This window comes from Lepidochelys olivacea (assembly GCF_965140295.1).
Source record: "Lepidochelys olivacea isolate rLepOli2 genome assembly, chromosome: 7".
NCBI lineage: Eukaryota > Metazoa > Chordata > Testudines > Cheloniidae > Lepidochelys > Lepidochelys olivacea.
Genome location: NC_140417.1, coordinates 11,277,321 through 11,295,073, shown reverse-complemented (window position 1 = coordinate 11,295,073; position 17,753 = coordinate 11,277,321). Strand labels below are relative to the sequence as shown.

General features: G+C 39.8%; 1 protein-coding gene across 1 annotated transcript in view; it reads left to right on the top strand.

Annotated features, from left to right (window-relative positions):
- Nucleotides 1-16,752, top strand: part of SHQ1 (SHQ1, H/ACA ribonucleoprotein assembly factor) — a 109,678-nt gene extending 92,926 nt beyond the window's left edge. Inside the window, exon 12 of the mRNA XM_084634420.1 lies at nt 14,783-16,752. Coding sequence (XP_084490546.1) covers nt 14,783-15,434 — 652 coding nt within the window. The 3' untranslated portion in view covers nt 15,435-16,752. The remainder of the gene's footprint in view (nt 1-14,782) is intronic.
- The last annotated feature ends 1,001 nt before the right edge of the window (nt 16,753-17,753 follow it).

Here is a 17,753-nt window from a genome sequence, read left to right as displayed (position 1 = left end):
TGGAAGCAGTGTTGGTGTTTCAGTAAATGCTACCATTTTCTCTTTGTCACTATTTGTTTGGTGTGCTAGATGGCATTTCAGGGAGGACGTAAAACAGATCCTATGTTTCAGGGAGGACGGAAAACAGATCCTGCCCCCCTGCGTTCATTAAAGAACTGTTATTCTTTGTAAGCTAGTGGTGATAATCATTGTGTCTTTGGAACATTCCAACTCAATGATTACATTCTGCCTACTTAAAAGTTTCAACTCCGGTTTCAGTTGGCTGTTTTGGGGGTTCTTCGGCCTCCATTTGTGTACTGTTGTGCTCTGTTAAATAGTAGACAAGTTTCACGCTAGAGGTGGCTATATTCCCAGCAATGGATTAAAATGAAACCTATGTATAGTTTGTGCTGCTATATCATTTTGTTTTGTAGAATACTTTGGGATGAAAAGAACTGTATAAATGTAAGATCATATCATATGATCACAATATCAATAACGTATAGCCATGTGGTTGATTCAGATTGTCTATAAACATTTCCACTACAAATCCACAGGCTGTCTAACGTGACTTTTGTATTTCAGAGCAAACAAGCTAAATATACAGAATTTTTAGGTCCTAATAAGCAATACAAGGCATATTTGTTGGCTAAATGCTCTGCTTACTCTTTTTAAACCATTTGATTAGAGTGCCAGTGGGTGAGTAGCTTATAAGGGCTTGTCTACACTTACATTTTATAGCACTCTAACTTGCTGACTCAGGGGTGTGAAAAATCACCCCTCTGAGCGCAGCAAGTTTGAGCACTTTAAAGCGCTAGTGTAGACAGGCTCCGAGTGCTTGGAGCCACGCTTCAAGTGCTCAGAGCTATTCCCCTCGTGGAGGTGGATTACCAGGAGTGCTGGGAGAGCTGTCTCCCAGCGCTCGCACGTGACCACACTCACATTTCAAAGCACTCCTGCAGCAGCGCTTTGAAGTTTCTAGTGTAGTTTCTAGTCCTTTCTTGAAGGACTAATTTGAAATTGTAAATAGCAGCATGGAAATATGGCCTCTTATGTAAAATGCATATGCCAAAAGGTATAACTGAGTCAAAGATTTATCTCTAACCATATTTTGAAGTTTTTTATTTTTTGTAACCCAGTGCTTTATAAAGAGTGAGATCAGCAAATGGATGGTGTCTGTAGGTTGATGTTTATTGTTATAGTTAAATGTTCATTTGTAAGGATCTTTTTCTGAAAAATTACCCTACAATAATCTCGATTGTTGGGCTATTTATGCTTTTTAGTCCATATTAACAAAGGGTCTACTTTTGCATTCTACGTCATCATCATTAACACTTCTATTTCATTTTAATAGTACCTGATCAAGCCTGCTCTTTTTACTATCTTTTTTATGTCTGTATTTTATTGAAATCTAATTGAGCTCTTTCGCTGTCTTTCAATTCCGTATCTCAGTAATTAAATCAATGTTGATTTTCCTTTCTAGCAGCTTGGAACTGTTTTTCAAGATTTGGAGGGAACTTTTACTGTTTCAGTTTAATTTCTAAGGACAGTATGCTATCGTTAATCTATTGTCCCCTCTCTTTTTTCAGTAGTGTTGGAGTGATTTGAGTACTACTTTCTAGATGTCAAAATATGCCATTGTAGTAACTTATAGTATTGCCTTAGGGGGCCAGCTTTTCATTATCAGCTTCAAGGGATGTTCCCAGAAGAACAGTATGATATCTTCCAATCACAGGTTTGGCTGCTGAAGCACCTATGTCATACTTGATGAAAGGTGTCATCCAAATTTTAGATTGACAACTAATTTATTTTCCTTTCAAATACCTATGGCTATTTTGCCATCTGTTTCATTCAAGGATCAAATTCCCTTCTGGTTCTTTCCTCCCATGATAACATGGTCAACTATAACTTTGCTTGAGCCTTCTGTTTCAAAGGAGCCCAGCTATTAGACGTCTTGCCATTTGCAAATTAATTTTCATCAAAGTGCCTGTGCGAAATTAATGTCAACATTATCTCATTCTCCCTAGGAGTATAAACCTAGTGTGGCTTGGGCTGGAAGACAATGGCAGGCTGGCTCCTGAGAGAGCCAGGTTCTTGGGAACAGGAAATAATAGCGCAAAGGGGCTGACCCTTCCCAAATGCGTTGAAATCTGTATGACTTCTGTTCATCATTGAGGATTCATGTAGAAACATAAATAATCCTACTGCTGTCTATGTTCTACCTGTGTGGTGGCTAAGCAAATAATTTCATTGTCCTTTATAGGCTGATTTGCTATTTCATCATCTTTCCCAAACACTAAATTCACACACACTCATTTCACCTTCCTTATGTTATGGGGACAAACGTATCACTAAAAACATGACTGGAACCACTTGGAGAACAATATTAAGACTGGAGGAGGCTTAAGATGTATGATGCATCTAGTCATGGAATAATGGGGCAGTGGTGAGCAACGCAGCTTGGTATGATTCTGAACTGATTTCAGGTGGGTATACTCCCCTGACAAGCTCACTAATCTGCCATGGACTCTTTTATCTATATATCGAAGCATATATGGTGTGCTCAGTGCCGTAGTGCATGGAAGTCTGAACTGTGACGGGCCTTTACCAAGAGCAGCGATTTGTCTTCACCCCGTTTTTCACTAAAGCTCAGTAACTTGTACGATGATCGTGTAAAACTTGCGTGATTGGAAATGCCCTGCAATCCAGCATGCACAACGCCTTTAGCTTGATAATGCAGCTGCTTCACACTAAGGTGAATCTCGTGAGTCCAGATCCCTGTAGAGTGGAGATAAGTTAAATAACTGCTCTTGGTAAATCAGTCAGCTATACTGATTGGCACAGTGTGATGTCATTTTCTATTTGAATGCACATTGAGGCATTGCAGGCTTCCCATGGGGGATAGCTGCTTAGCAATGTAACAAACTCATTTTCCCATATGGTAGAACCTCCGGAAACTATATGAAGAAGACTCTATCCAGGGACAGTCTGCCACATCTGTGAGGCTTGCCTGCCTTTTCTTTAAACATTTAAAATGCAGGTTTAAATTTAGGGTTTAATTTAAAATAGGGCTCGTCTGCCCTACAAAACCAACTGAGTTAGGGGTTTACCAGCAAGGTTGTCCCCCTACTCCAGGCACAACCCAATTAAAATCTGTTGTATAGATTCAACCTGACTGCATTATTTGTAACGGTACCACATAATGAAATATAGCCAAGGCTTTAGTCTGATTATTAAACCTTTGTTAAAGCCTAGTCAGGTCCTGTCCACACAACAGGTTTGAACTATGCTGCACCCGGGATTGGGGATAACATTGTTGCAACTCGATCCCCTGGCTTGGTTGTTTTTGTAATGTAGTTAGGCTCTTTCTCCAATGAAAGCAGAAAAAAGTGGGAAGTGGTAGCAGAATCGGACAAATGTTATAGAATTTGTCCAGACTATCAGGAAACATAGATGTAAAATCAGATTAGCTATGTGATTTGTGCGATCCAGCATGGCAGCATCCACGCATCACACAGCAACTCAGTGTGACTCAGCAAGCATAGGTAGTAAGAATGCACTGTTGCGCTTACCTGTAATATGGTAGCACCCTGTTAAATAGAGAGATCTGAAGATTGTATTACTGTATAATGTTTCTCTAACAAACACTCACTGTTGTAATGGTTACTGTTTTGTCCCTGATATTTGGATGACATGGATTTATAAATCTGTTAAAACTACCTCAATAAATTAATAGCTATAAAAAAAGCACTGTTGCTTTATGCATGTATTGTGCCATCCCATGCTGTTATGTCTAATTTACAATGTAAACTTCTCAGGGTAGTGAACTCTTTTTATAGATCTGTAAAATGTCGTGCCGAACTTATGATGCATTAGAATAATCTTTTTATTGTGGGTTTTTTTAAACCATTAAGGTGGCGCTTTTATCTGCACATGAAGAAGTTTTATTCTGTTTCTTTTAGTAGCAAAATGTCACTGAGCTATGCATTCAAAGCCTGATGTACCAACCTGGCCGCTGTGTTTATACACAAAGGTGTAAATATTCCACACAGTAATTTAGCTGGGTAACTCCCACGGTGATGATGTAAGTTGCATGGTTAAATGTTCTTGCGTTATATAGAATATTTATTGCTAACTGATTTTTAACTCTTTCAGGTAGTTTTGCTAGTTGGGCTAAATCCCTAAACCAAGAGTGTTGCTACACAGGGCAATCTACCACAAGGACTGAAAGGCCTGCTCCAGTAGTTCCTGTGTTTTTAGTTTTTCTTACGTAGTGTTGTTTCTGGTTGATGGGTATGTTATTCAGAAAGGCAGGTTGTGCATCATTTTACTTTTATTTTGCTACAGATTAATATCTAGGAAAAACTACAAACAAGGGATTCCAAGGCAGGATGGATGCCTCAAATTATGCATGTATTCTTTTTAAGAATTGAATTCACTTTGTAAGAATTGTCTTTGTAAGAATTGTCTTCTCCCTGGCTCCCTACAGAACTTACCTTAGAATCATAGAATATCAGGGTTGGAAGGGACCTCAGGAGGTCATCTAGTCCAACCCCCTGCTCAAAGCAGGACCCATCCCCAATTTTTACTCCAGATCCCTAAATGGCCCCCTCAAGATTTAACTCACAACCCTGGGTTTAGCAGGCCAATGCTCAAACCATTGAGCTATCCCTCCCCTCTTCAGCAACTATAACTCTCCAGATCATTCCCCCTCCAAAAATATGACAAAAATAATCTCCATAAAACAGGAGGGTGCTTTGCTAGCAGCTTTGGGGGAGGAGACCTGGGCAGCTCACTCCCCTGGATGTGGCTAAAGAGGACAACTGTATGGGGCACCAGGTTCCAAGTGCCCTTTAACTCCACAAGCCACATTGACTGCAAGAGACAGAACAGAAGCTCTGGGAGCACTATCAGCTGCGGAGAGGCAAAGGGTATCTTTAAGTCCCCTGTACTCCAGTGATATCAGCAGACAGGACCTTAATTGGAACATTGAGACATTTTGTTTCTGTCTGCTGATTGGAGCTTTGCTTCAGGCTCCTTCTTCCCCCTCTATTATTGCCCTCTGCTGTTGGCCTCACTCACCCTGCTCCCCAAACCCTTCTCTCTCTCCTCTCACCATTCTCTTCCTTTTCCTACTTCTTTACTTGTGTGCTGTTTCAATTTCCCCCACACTCATCTGTTTTTGTCTTTTTAGCAGATAAGCTGTGGGGGGCAGAGACACTCTCTTCATACATATTTGGAAAGCACCTAGCACACCAAAGATCTGTTGTAATCTAATGATGATAATACTGCAGCATTGTCTTCCAGTAATTACGTCAGGTGTATGAACAAGACGTGTGAGGTCTTTGCTGTCTATTTATTAAAGCTGTACATTAAATAAAACGTGCCTATTATCAATTTAACCTGCAGTTAAAAGCATTTTCCCAGTGCAATTGGCATCTTGACAACTAATAATTACTATGTGCAATGCTTTAAATACCTATTATGCATGTTTATGTAGGATCACTATTACCATAATAATAAGATGATATTACCACAAATGTGCATACTGAATGAGCATATCTTCAAGTAATCATGAGATTTCATTAATCATTACTGAAGAATTAACTTTACTAGAAAGAGTTACTTTAATCTTAAATACTATTCTAGAGGTCTTGGAAACAGCAGGGCATGTTTACCTGGTCCCTAAACGCTGCACTATATCCCCCATTCTGTTCATGACATAGGGTCACTTCTGTTCCCTGAACTATTGTTTTAACCTGTACAATTTATCAAACTAAACCCACAGTCTCGCTTGGGAAAGTGTTCTATGCTGTGATTTCTGCAGTGTGGTTTAGCTGTCTTCCACTGAGTCAGGTTTCTGGTACACTCTCTCTCTAGCTGGATTCCTGAGATTCAATTCTCCTTGCTAGTGGATTGTTTCCTTAAAAATAAAATGAACTGGCAGTTCCCAATTGGCAGGTGTGTGCCAACAACTATTTAGTTCTATTTATCTCTTAAATAGAGGAGAGAAACTTTTTTCCCTGATGGCAGCTGCATAACAGACCATCAGATTTTTACTTGCCTTCATTCTTCTACAATTCAAAGAATGTATATCCAATATTATTTTAGCAGGTGATTTGTTTCTGGATTCTTCAGCTGTGCTCAGAATATCCAGAAAAAAGAAAGTATTCTTAGATAGATGAGACCTACTTTATTTTACAGACTTTACATGTAGATTGGGTTTGTCTTTGTTGGCCGAGGAGTTACATTATTTCCTTTCCATATTATCAGGAGTCATTCTCTTTCTCTCTTTCTCCTCTTCTTCCCCCAAAAGGCACCCTTTCTATCACAAGTCCAGAATCTAACTAGTTGTCAGCTGTAGAAAATCTTCTATTCACATTGTTCTTTATGTTTTGAGCCTGGGATTCTTCAGATCAGGGAAAGTGATTACATAATTGCTTTAGCAAAAGGACTTTAAAAGATGAAAATTATTTTAAAAAACCCAAACATTTTATCAGAAAGTTAGCATGTTTTTATGCGATAATAGCTAAGAAAGTGTGCTTGTTAAAAATGTCCTAGAGTCCTTAAATACAGTATAGACAAAAGCGTTTTTGCAGTTTATACAACAATTCAAAAAATACAGAGCTGAGAAACTCCCCAAATAACATTTATAGAATCTGCTTCTTAAAAATATAGGAAGTTCTTGTTTTTCTTGATATCTCCTTTCCAACCTATCTCAAATATCAAGCATGCAGCTGATGAAGTTAGCCTATTCCTGATTCAGGTGCATTGTCATCAGGTGTTTCTGTACTGCTTCTGTTCATTGTTCTGTTTTAATCTAGCATTCATAAAACAAAGAGAATAGCATACAAAAAAATCAAGTTTAAATAATGCTAACATTGCAGCATAATCAATCAATTGCAGGGAAGATTTAAACTGAACCGGCACAGAAAAAATAGCCATTGTGCTTTTTTATGCTGCTTTATGATATATAAAGGCCTGACAGTGGGGAGTGGTTTCTGCTTGTTTTTTACAATTAGAAACATCAGCTTTGTACACTCCAGTTTTCCTGAAAGAGACTATGGATGACTGGACCACTCCTAGGAGTAAGATATTATATGCACCAAAAAAATGAAATCTGAGTAACTGAAAGGAAGAGGGATTTTTCAGACTGTTGAAAATCTATTGAACTCAAATATCTGACACAGTTGGCAGGAAAAGATCTTTGAGAAATATTCTTTTAGTCCTTAAGTGAGGACTAAACAAACTCCTATTCCAGTTCTCAAGCCATCTTCCAGAAAAAAGGGGAAGACAAGACAAGCAGGGGAAAAGCCCTTCTTTGTACGTTATATAAAGAAGTGGAGGGAAAGGCACAAACCCATTTTTTCATTTGCAGGCTGTGCTGTGGCAAAGCTGATACAGTCATCCGACTTACATTTGTACTACAGGGCTCTTAGATACATAGAATCATAGAATATCAGGGTTGGAAGGGACCCCTGAAGGTCATCTAGTCCAACCCCCTGCTTGAAGCAGGACCAATTCCCAGTTAAATCATCCCAGCCAGGGCTTTGTCAAGCCTGACCTTAAAAACCTCCAAGGAAGGAGATTCTACCACCTCCCTAGGTAACGCATTCCAGTGTTTCACCACCCTCTTAGTGAAAAAGTTTTTCCTAATATCCAATCTAAACCTCCCCCACTGCAACTTGAGATCATTACTCCTCGTTCTGTCATCTGCTACCATTGAGAACAGTCTAGAGCCATCCTCTTTGGAACCCCCTTTCAGGTAGTTGAAAGCAGCTATCAAATCCCCCCTCATTCTTCTCTTCTGCAGGCTAAACAATCCCAGCTCCCTCAGCCTCTCCTCATAACTCATGTGTTCTAGACCCCTAATCATTTTTGTTGCCCTTCGCTGGACTCTCTCCAATTTATCCACATCCTTCTTGTAGTGTGGAGCCCAAAACTGGACACAGTACTCCAGATGAGGCCTCACCAATGTCGAATAGAGGGGAACGATCACGTCCCTCGATCTGCTCGCTATGCCCCTACTTATACATCCCAAAATGCCATTGGCCTTCTTGGTAACAAGGGCACACTGCTGACTCATATCCAGCTTCTCGTCCACTGTCACCCCTAGGTCCTTTTCTGCAGAACTGCTGCCTAGCCATTCGGTCCCTAGTCTGTAGCGGTGCATTGGATTCTTCCATCCTAAGTGCAGGACCCTGCATTTATCCTTATTGAACCTCATCAGATTTCTTTTGGCCCAATCCTCCAATTTGTCTAGGTCCTTCTGTATCCTATCCCTCCACTCCAGCGTATCTACCACTCCTCCCAGTTTAGTATCATCCGCAAATTTGCTGAGAGTGCAATCCACACCATCCTCCAGATCATTTATGAAGATATTGAACAAAACCGGCCCCAGGACCGACCCTTGGGGCACTCCACTTGATACCGGCTGCCAACTAGACATGGAGCCATTGATCACTACCCGTTGAGCCCGACAATCTAGCCAGCTTTCTACCCACCTTACAGTGCATTCATCCAGCCCATACTTCCTTAACTTGCTGACAAGAATACTGTGGAAGACCGTGTCAAAAGCTTTGCTAAAGTCAAGAAACAATACATCCACTGCTTTCCCTTCATCCACAGAATCAGTAATCTCATCATAAAAGGCGATTAGATTAGTCAGGCATGACCTTCCCTTGGTGAATCCATGCTGGCTGTTCCTGATCACTTTCCTCTCATGCAAGTGCATCAGGATTGATTCTTTGAGGACCTGCTCCATGATTTTTCCAGGGACTGAGGTGAGGCTGACTGGCCTGTAGTTCCCAGGATCCTCCTTCTTCCCTTTTTTAAAGATTGGCACTACATTAGCCTTTTTCCAGTCATCCGGGACTTCCCCGGTTCGCCACGAGTTTTCAAAGATAATGGCCAATGGCTCTGCAATCACAGCCGCCAATTCCTTCAGCACTCTCGGATGCAGCTCGTCCAGCCCCATGGACTTGTGCACGTCCAGCTTTTCTAAATAGTCCCTAACCACCTCTATCTCCACAGAGGGTTGGCCATCTCTTCCCCATTTTGTGATGCCCAGCGCAGCAGTCTGGGAGCTGACCTTGTTAGTGAAGACAGAGGCAAAAAAAGCATTGAGTACATTAGCTTTTTCCACATCCTCTGTCACTAGGTTGCCTCCCTCATTCAGTAAGGGGCCCACACTTTCCTTGGCTTTCTTCATGTTGCCAACATACCTGAAGAAACCCTTCTTGTTACTCTTGACATCTCTTGCTAGCTGCAGCTCCAGGTGCGATTTGGCCCTCCTGATACCATTCCTACATGCCCGAGCAATATTTTTATACTCTTCTCTGGTCATATGTCCAACCTTACACTTCTTGTAAGCTTCTTTTTTATGTTTAAGATCCGCTAGGATTTCACTATTAAGCCAAGCTGGTCGCCTGCCATATTTACTATTCTTTCGACTCATCAGGATGGTTTGTCCCTGTAACCTCAACAGGGATTCCTTGAAATACAGCCAGCTCTCCTGGACTCCTTTCCCCTTCAAGTTAGTCCCCTAGGGGATCCTGGCCATCCGTTCCCTGAGGGAGTCGAAGTCTGCTTTCCTGAAGTCCAGGGTCCGTATCCTGCTGCTTACCTTTCTTCCCTGCGTCAGGATCCTGAACTCAACCAACTCATGGTCACTGCCTCCCAGATTCCCATCCACTTTTGCTTCCCCCACTAATTCTACCTGGTTTGTGAGCAGCAGGTCAAGAAAAGCGGCCCCCCTAGTTGGCTCCTCTAGCACTTGCGCCAGGAAATTGTCCCCTACGCTTTCCAAAAACTTCCTGGATTGTCTTAAACATCTCCAGTGTTGTTTAATCTTGTGGGCTGTTGCACTTAGCAGAATAAGAATAGGATGCCAATATGAATTCTGAATTTCCTTGCTTTTATGTGATATATACATCATGCACATTAATAGATATGGGGTTCTGAAATGGATGTAGACCAACAAGAACAAAATGTTATTCCTTGGGCTATTCCTCAGGTACGTCTGGGCAGTTTTGCAGTGCTCCACCAGCACAAAGCTGTCCTAACAATGCTAACATTACTGCCACTCTAGGATCCCTCTATGTATGGGGATCACTAAGTGTCAAAGAGCCTCCATCGTGCAGATGCTACTATCCCCTTACTGAAGCCAAGGTGTCCCTGCACCCTCATGATCCCTGCCTGCCATAAGAGTCCTTTGGGGTTGCTGGCAGTCAACATAATTTAGAACAGCCTCTAGGCTGCGGCAAATGGACTCGGGATTAGGGGAGTGCAACAGTAGCTTAAAGTCTGCACATGCTTCCACCTTGTTGTGAGCTGCACCAAGAACTTCTTGACCACAGCTCAGGAACTGAGCCCTTGTGTTTATCTGCTGTAAGCATGCCAACGGCTCCACAGAACCATGCACATAAAGAGTTACAGAAAGTCAACTGCAGAGTTCAGGAGGGGAATTGTTGGTCTTTGGAGAGCATTTACTAATCAAGTCAGAGTACTCATAACTGCGTTATTTATTTTTATAGAAAGTAGTGGGGTCTCTTATGTCATTTTTATCTCCTTTCCCCTGTAGCACTTGATACAGGTAGAGAATACGTCATCTCTCAGCAACTTTGGTAAAACTTTCAATGTGAAGGGTTAGTGTGGATCTTTTAGCAACAGCTGTGCAATGGAAATCAGTTAAGATCATTAAATTACTATTGAAGTAGATCAAATCATAGGAAGTAGACCAAAGCTTTCAGAGATTGAGTATATTTTCTGTTGCAGTCTTGTACCTATCCGGCAGGAGAGTATTTATTCCTTCCTGATTTGCCCCTGTTAGACACCAACTCTTTCATAAGTGGACTCACTGTTTAGTATGTACTTGTACTTGCATAAAGAGTGGCGGGGACAAGTATTTGCTGCTTCAAAGAGATAAGCTCTTTCTATATAGCCATAGTATTACATTTTTGTTAAGTAGCATAATGCAAATGAAGGAGCCAAAACATATTACCGTATATTTTCTTCTTGAACTCCAAGCTTTAGATACTCTGGGGCACAGATAATTATTATGTATTAATAATAAAATTTATGGAGTGTTGTAAATTTATGTGGACTTCTACAAACTGAAATACGACATATTTCATCCATAAAGAGCTAGCAGTTTTGGGAGTTGAGAAGAGGGAGGGTGTGGAGAATATTAAAAGGAAGGAGGGAGGTAGGATTGTTTGGCTAGGAGGGTTTAAGGAGTGATTTGAAGGGGCTGTGGAGGAGGTGCACTTGATAGGGAAAAATTTGGATGATAGAAACCAGAAAGTGAAGAAAGGGAAGATGAGAGGAAGTACAAAGAGTATTGGGAAGAAGAGCTTGAAGAAATGAGAGAAGAGAAATATGGGGATAAGATTATATAGGGGATTACATGTGACAACAGCTGTCTTGAATTTTATGCAGTAAGAGAGGAATGAGGGGCTGTCGTGCCTGGAGTTGAACAACAGTCAGCAGAGAGAAAAACATTCCTCCTTTTCGCATCAGTCTTGGTTTACTGTGAAATCAAAAGACAGCATATTTGAAAGTTATAAAGGGGACTTTTTGCACAATATACATTTAGTCTGTGCACTCTTTGAAGCCAAGAGTTTAGTAACATTCGAAAAAAGATTGCATTTTTATATGGTTACCACGCATATGTAGAGTTTAAAAAAAAATGGAGATCTGGAAGGGATATAAAACCTCATTCTTCAGGGCATAAACCAACCTCTCAATAGTGGGGTCAGGAAATAAACTGAGTGGGCAGGTTATTCCATTACAGTCTACTTGCAGGGGGTTTTGCAGGATAGATGGACCTTGGATCTGATCCACTTTGGCAGTTCCTATGATCCTGCGTAACTTTGTACTTTTAAGGAAAATGCAAGTTGCTGAAGATGATTTGGGGGAAATGTTATGACTGAACATCACTGGGGTTATTTAATGAAGTAAATTAGTATATTAAATAGTTTATGAAAATTTTGGATGTGTATCAGGCATTACATAGAGAAGTGTGTGGCTTATCTGTGAGCTTCTGTACGTGCTTTTTATTGTTTTTAAACTTTTATGTGGTTTTGATTACTCTTCATAAACATGAATTTCTGAGTTCTTTGGTTTGAATGGAGAAAGTTAACAAATAATCTGTTTCAATCCAAGATTTGTTTTTAAATGCTACACTGTCTCTGTAAGAAAGTGTAAGAAGCTGCATTAAATTTCCCTTCCTCCACCTTTTAAATAAAATTCCTTTAGGAGAAAAAAATTGCACAGTCTATGTTATACTGAGTAATTATCCCCCCTGGGAAGCAGAATATAAAGATCTTTAAAGTCATTCAACTGAGAGAACAAGCGCTTTAACTTTTGCCTCGCAGGAGTTATGTATTACATTATCAGCTGCTTGCTCCAGTGTCAGTGTGTCATGCCTTGCAGGTTAGCAGGTTTTGGCAGAGGAAATGAAACCCAGTCAGTTACTTGCAGGATTTATAGTAGACCTGCTGTTGCAGGAAGTGGTGAAAAGTTGATTGATAGTCTGAGGCAAAACTCTACAGTAAGAAACAGGATGTATGTTTGCTATTTATACCTGGTTTTCTTTTTTCCCACATTTCAAGACATTCTCTTGCTTTTTGTTCTCTCTGTTTATAAATTTATGGCACAGTTTTCTGTTAAAGCATATGCTGAATTTCAAATACTTGAAGAAATTTTTATGGCTACAGCTGTACTAAATGAGCTTGCTAAGCCTGAAAGTTGACCTACCATGTCTGTTGTCCCCTATTGTAGGCCTTACAGAAAGGGGTATAGCAGTTCTTTTGTTCACTACAGAAGTTTTTTTTCTCCTGCTGATAATAGCTCATCTTAATTAGCCTCTTACAGTTGGTATGGCTACTTCCACCTTTTCATGTTCTCTGTATGTATATGTGTATATATGTGTGTGTGTGTGTATATATATATATATATATATGTCTTCTTACTATGTGTTCCATTCTATGCGTTCGATGAAGTGGGCTGTAGCCCATGAAAGCTTATGCTCAACTAAATTTGTTAGTCTCTAAGGTGCCACAAGTACTCCTGTTCTTTGTTGCGGATACGGACTAACATGGCTGCTGCTCTGAAACCTTTGTTTAGTTCATTCTTAGGTACAATACTAAATAAATTTAAAATAAATCTAGAACTGATTTATTCTGCAACACGTTCTAAAACAGGTGCACATGTGCTGCTGTGGTAGGAGAGAGAACACATATATGAAATAGGGCCCATAAGAAGTTACATGATTGCAGCATGTTTTTCTTTTAAACTTTACATAACAGGAAAGATAATTTTTGGAAAACTTAGTGTGAGATAATTGTCGGCTGATCAGTTCTTAAATCTAAATTTTTGGCATTGTTGCTTTTTTAAAGTAAAATGAATTATTTTTGGCTTAATGAAAATTTATTTGCTAAATGTGTGGCTCAAAATAGACCAATAGGCAAATATTTCCCCAAAGATTGTATTTTTAACCTACCATCTAAAAAAAAAAAAAACTGGTCTAAACCTTACCACTTTAGGATTTCATATCAGTTAGCCTTGTTTTTTTTAATGCAACATATTTTCTTACTCCTAACATAAATATTTCTTTGGCATGTATCAGCAGTTCAGCTGAGGGAAGGTGTAGGACTCACTAAAGATAAGACAGGAAGATTTGTCTTCTTAAAGAGGTGGGTTTTAAGAAATTGGAGAGGGAAGGGGAAAGGAGGGATTAGAAGAATGACGGTAGAAAGGAAGCATTGAGAATGCAGTATATGAAATTATTTGTATTCAGGACTGAATGAACCTAGGGTGAATAATGTGTAGAGTAAAGTGGTGAGACTTGCACAGAGGAGATGTAGGAGATTTCTCTTAGCCATAAAACCTGTGTCCTGATTTCATTCTTTTTTTATTTTTCCCATTTTCTGTGCATTTAAGTGGATTAAATTTAATACAATTACTTTGTCTTCACAAATTACATCATTCAGTTGAACAAAACCAAGTCCAGTACCACCTTTCCCAGGTTTGTTAACATTGCTGTTTTGGAGGTGCTCATTTACTAGGGAAGTATGTTAGTCAACAGTAATTTGTATCCATTAGGATAAGAATGAAATGGTAATAAGAGGTTGGTAAATATGTAATATAATTCTGAAGGCATCAGATAACTAAGGGGCATTAAAGGGGAAAAATAGGAGTTTAAAAATAGTGCAAGTAGCCTAATGAGAAGAGCCTGATAAAATATATTCTGTAAATATACTGTATTTTGGGTAATACTGAGAGAAAATTGTCATACCTTATTTACATTTGGGGTACGACAAAGCCAACTGACTTAGTCCCCTCTGGATTCATGCCTTACCAAGCTGCTTCAAACCAGCTAATGACAGCCCCTTGGCTAGCCAAATGCTGAAGTTTTACAACATTAAAAATAGATAATCTCTCTGCAGAGATTTCCTGTTGCTTCATCATCATAGTTGCAGTTGGTGTTTCTCATTACAATGTATCTCCAAAGCTTGTAAAGAAGTGTGTGCTTTCTTCTGAAAAATTCACTGTAAGTTTGCTGAGGTGATGATTTATGTAGCTGCTTTTCTAGCCTTGTGGGAGTGAATAAGTTCAAGTGAATAAGGGATCATTTTTATCTCTGTTTCCTGTACCTTTTCTGTTACCATTCTGTAACTGAAGAAAGAAGTTGTTTACAAATAAAATGAATAACAAAAATGTTTAGCTCCCTGCTACTTATTATCAAATGGGAAATATTTTGTTTCTAGCACTTAACAATGTGTTTTGTTCTTTTTTAAAGGTCAAAAAAGTTGGCAGCACTTGCTGAATCCTTACAGAAAGCCAAGCTAACTAAGGCCCATTTAGGGTTTGCACTAGAAGAGCTGGAATCAGCTGCACGTCTGGTACAAGAGGAAGAAAGTGAGTTAAAAGCTGTCAGTGCTGTTTCCAAGCAACAACTGCGTTCCTCTGAATTGGAGACGAGTGACTCTGAAGAATCAAGCAGTACTTCATCATCTGAGACAGAAAGCTCTGATTCAGATGAACAAGAGTCCTCAACCAGTGAAGATGGGAAAATAAATTCTCTACAAGGGACACTCCAAGAGGAGAGGACAGCCCCACTTATTGACTGCAGTGGATTAGGACGAGACACAGACACTTTGACATTAGATGTTAGTAATGAAAAATCAAAGGCTTCTTTACAATCTACATCTGTTTCTGGAAAACTGATAGAGGAATTAGGAAAGAAAATGCAGACTGCAATTAGGCTTTCAGAACAGACTGAAGGATTGGCTACTGCAAGCTACACAGTTTTGCAAGAGAAAGGAGCAAATTATGCAGTTGAACCCCAAAGACTTTCAGAGGATCCAGGTGGAAAAGAAAATTTCTTGGAGGTTTCCCCAAAGGAAAACCTACTGCTGTTTGTTGGCAGAACAAATGAAGATGAAGACTAAACAAGCGTGTTAGGAAAAACTCTGACCCTTTACATAATACAGCTCATTGCTATAATGTAATATTGTTCCTACATCTAATGTGTGCAAAAAGGAGGTGATATTTTTCCTCTCTTTTTTTTTTTCACCTTGTTGACAGTTGTTAAACACAAGAGTCCTTTGAAGGGAATCAACAAGACTTTCTCAAACCCTCACAATTAGATATATTTTGTACACCAGTGATTCATCAGAAAGTAAAATTTTGATCCCCAAATGCAGGAATTTATAACTTCAGTAAATACTTTCAGGAACGGTTTTCATTAAGGTTAGTAATGGAGTGAAGAGAGAGAATGAAATATAACTGAAAATAGTTGTACCATCAGTTAACTGACTCAACTGATGACATCATCTTGATAAATAGACCTGTACGTTCGTGACTTTTATAATGACATTTTACTACATTGTTGGATTGTGAATATTTTATTTCTAATTTCTACTTTAAAAAGAATGATGAATGTCATAAAAATCCAAGCAGCACTGGCAGTTTGTGTTTGTAGATCCAAATAAGTGTTCCTCACTTTTTTGTTAGTACAAAATAAAGGGAGTTTCTTTATTGTGAGGTCCAGGCAATGCTATGTATAATCTTCTGTGTCTACAGTCCTGTTATAAATTGTTCTTTACCACTTTCAGCATTTGTTTACTTTACTGTGCCGTCCATTTTTTGAAATGTTTCTAGGTGTAGATGTTGTTTCCCTTTCAAAAATGAAAAAATCTTGCTTCGTGTTACTATTCCAGGGCTGTTGCTGGCCCCACTGAGGTGGCGAGACAATGTGGTCTACTGCTCTGAGCCCAAGAATGAAAGCCAGGAACTCATAATTTCTAGTCCCAGCTCTGCCACTGTGTCTTTGAAAAAGTCATTTAACCTCCCTACGCCTCATTTTCTCCATCAGTAAAATATGAATAATACTTGCCTATCTCACAGTGATGTTGTGAGAATATCAATTAATATGCTCATGGTAATAGTGAAAAGTCTAATGTCTTACAAATGAAATGCCATATTTCCAGGCAGGTATGATTTACCCATAAAAGGTTGCTTCAGGATGAAAGCTAGCTTGAATGGTCTCTTGCTTTCATGTGTGTGGTGTGGGTGTGTCTTACTAATATTAAAATCCAATTTTTTGGCAATGAAAAAACAAATTTGAATGTGGCAGAGTTTCTGGTAGTTTGTCATTGGTAAGTGACAGTTCTTGAAAAGGGATGGATGGTGCTGTGCTGTCATTGGAACAGGGTAACAGATTTGTGATGAGGAACTCAAGGATTTATGTGCTCTCATGGGAACTGTGAAACTCCAGCACATCTCAAATTTAGTCTTCCCACACTTTCTTTTTGACCTTACAATTACAAAAGCATATAGGAAATCACAATTTAAAAACATTAAATTCTTCACCCTTGTTGCTATTGTCCCAGCACCTCTAAAATCAGCAGGCTTGCTCTGTGCCAGCACATGCTCCTGTTTCACCTCTGTTGGTAGGAACTGCAGTCCTCACGCTACTGATACTGAATTTATAATCCTAGGTACCTGGGAGTCACTTCACCGCCACTTGTTTTCTCCTCTTCCTGTGAGGGTGGAACCTTCCTCATCTTACAATTAAGTGAGCATTTCTTTCTCTCCCTACTAACAATTAAATCCAAACTATAGCTGATATAAGCAAGATGCATTCGAGAATGACAGAGAGAAAACAGGTAGAAATAAAGGGTGAATGTTGAAACTTGCTAGAAACAAGCTGCAGAAAGCTGAACTAAGTATGGGTTGGGAAATGCAGGTTGCAAAAGTTAAAGGGACATGTCAGAGTCCATATCTGCTGCTTTCATTTTTTGTTTTCTCTCTCCCTCATTTTGTGGCAGGCTGCCAAGGAGAGCTGGTTTGCCTGTTCTCCAAACCGGTTTGTTTCCCTCTCGGACCTGGCTACCTCTTTTATAGTGAAATAAATCTCTTTGTTCCAAAGGATTAACCCTCCTGGTGGCTAAGGACATTACACCAATCTGCCTTTGTCCAGGCACATGAGAGCTTGACCTTTTCCCACTACTCCTCAGGGAACCTTTCTGGAGTGAAATACCTGCAGTGTCTCCTCAAAGTGACATTGTAGCAAATTCCGTATGGATAGAAATACATAGAACGTAGTAACTTTCTGGGACACCTTGGGGTTTCACCCAGACCAGTAAGGGGCTGTGTCACTTCCTCCCTGTTAACCTTGGGTGCTACTGTGCAGTGCGGCTTTGGCTCAGAGCCCTGATACCATCACCCTGTTTGCAGCTCAGTGACCTCACCCTGGCTTCCACTAG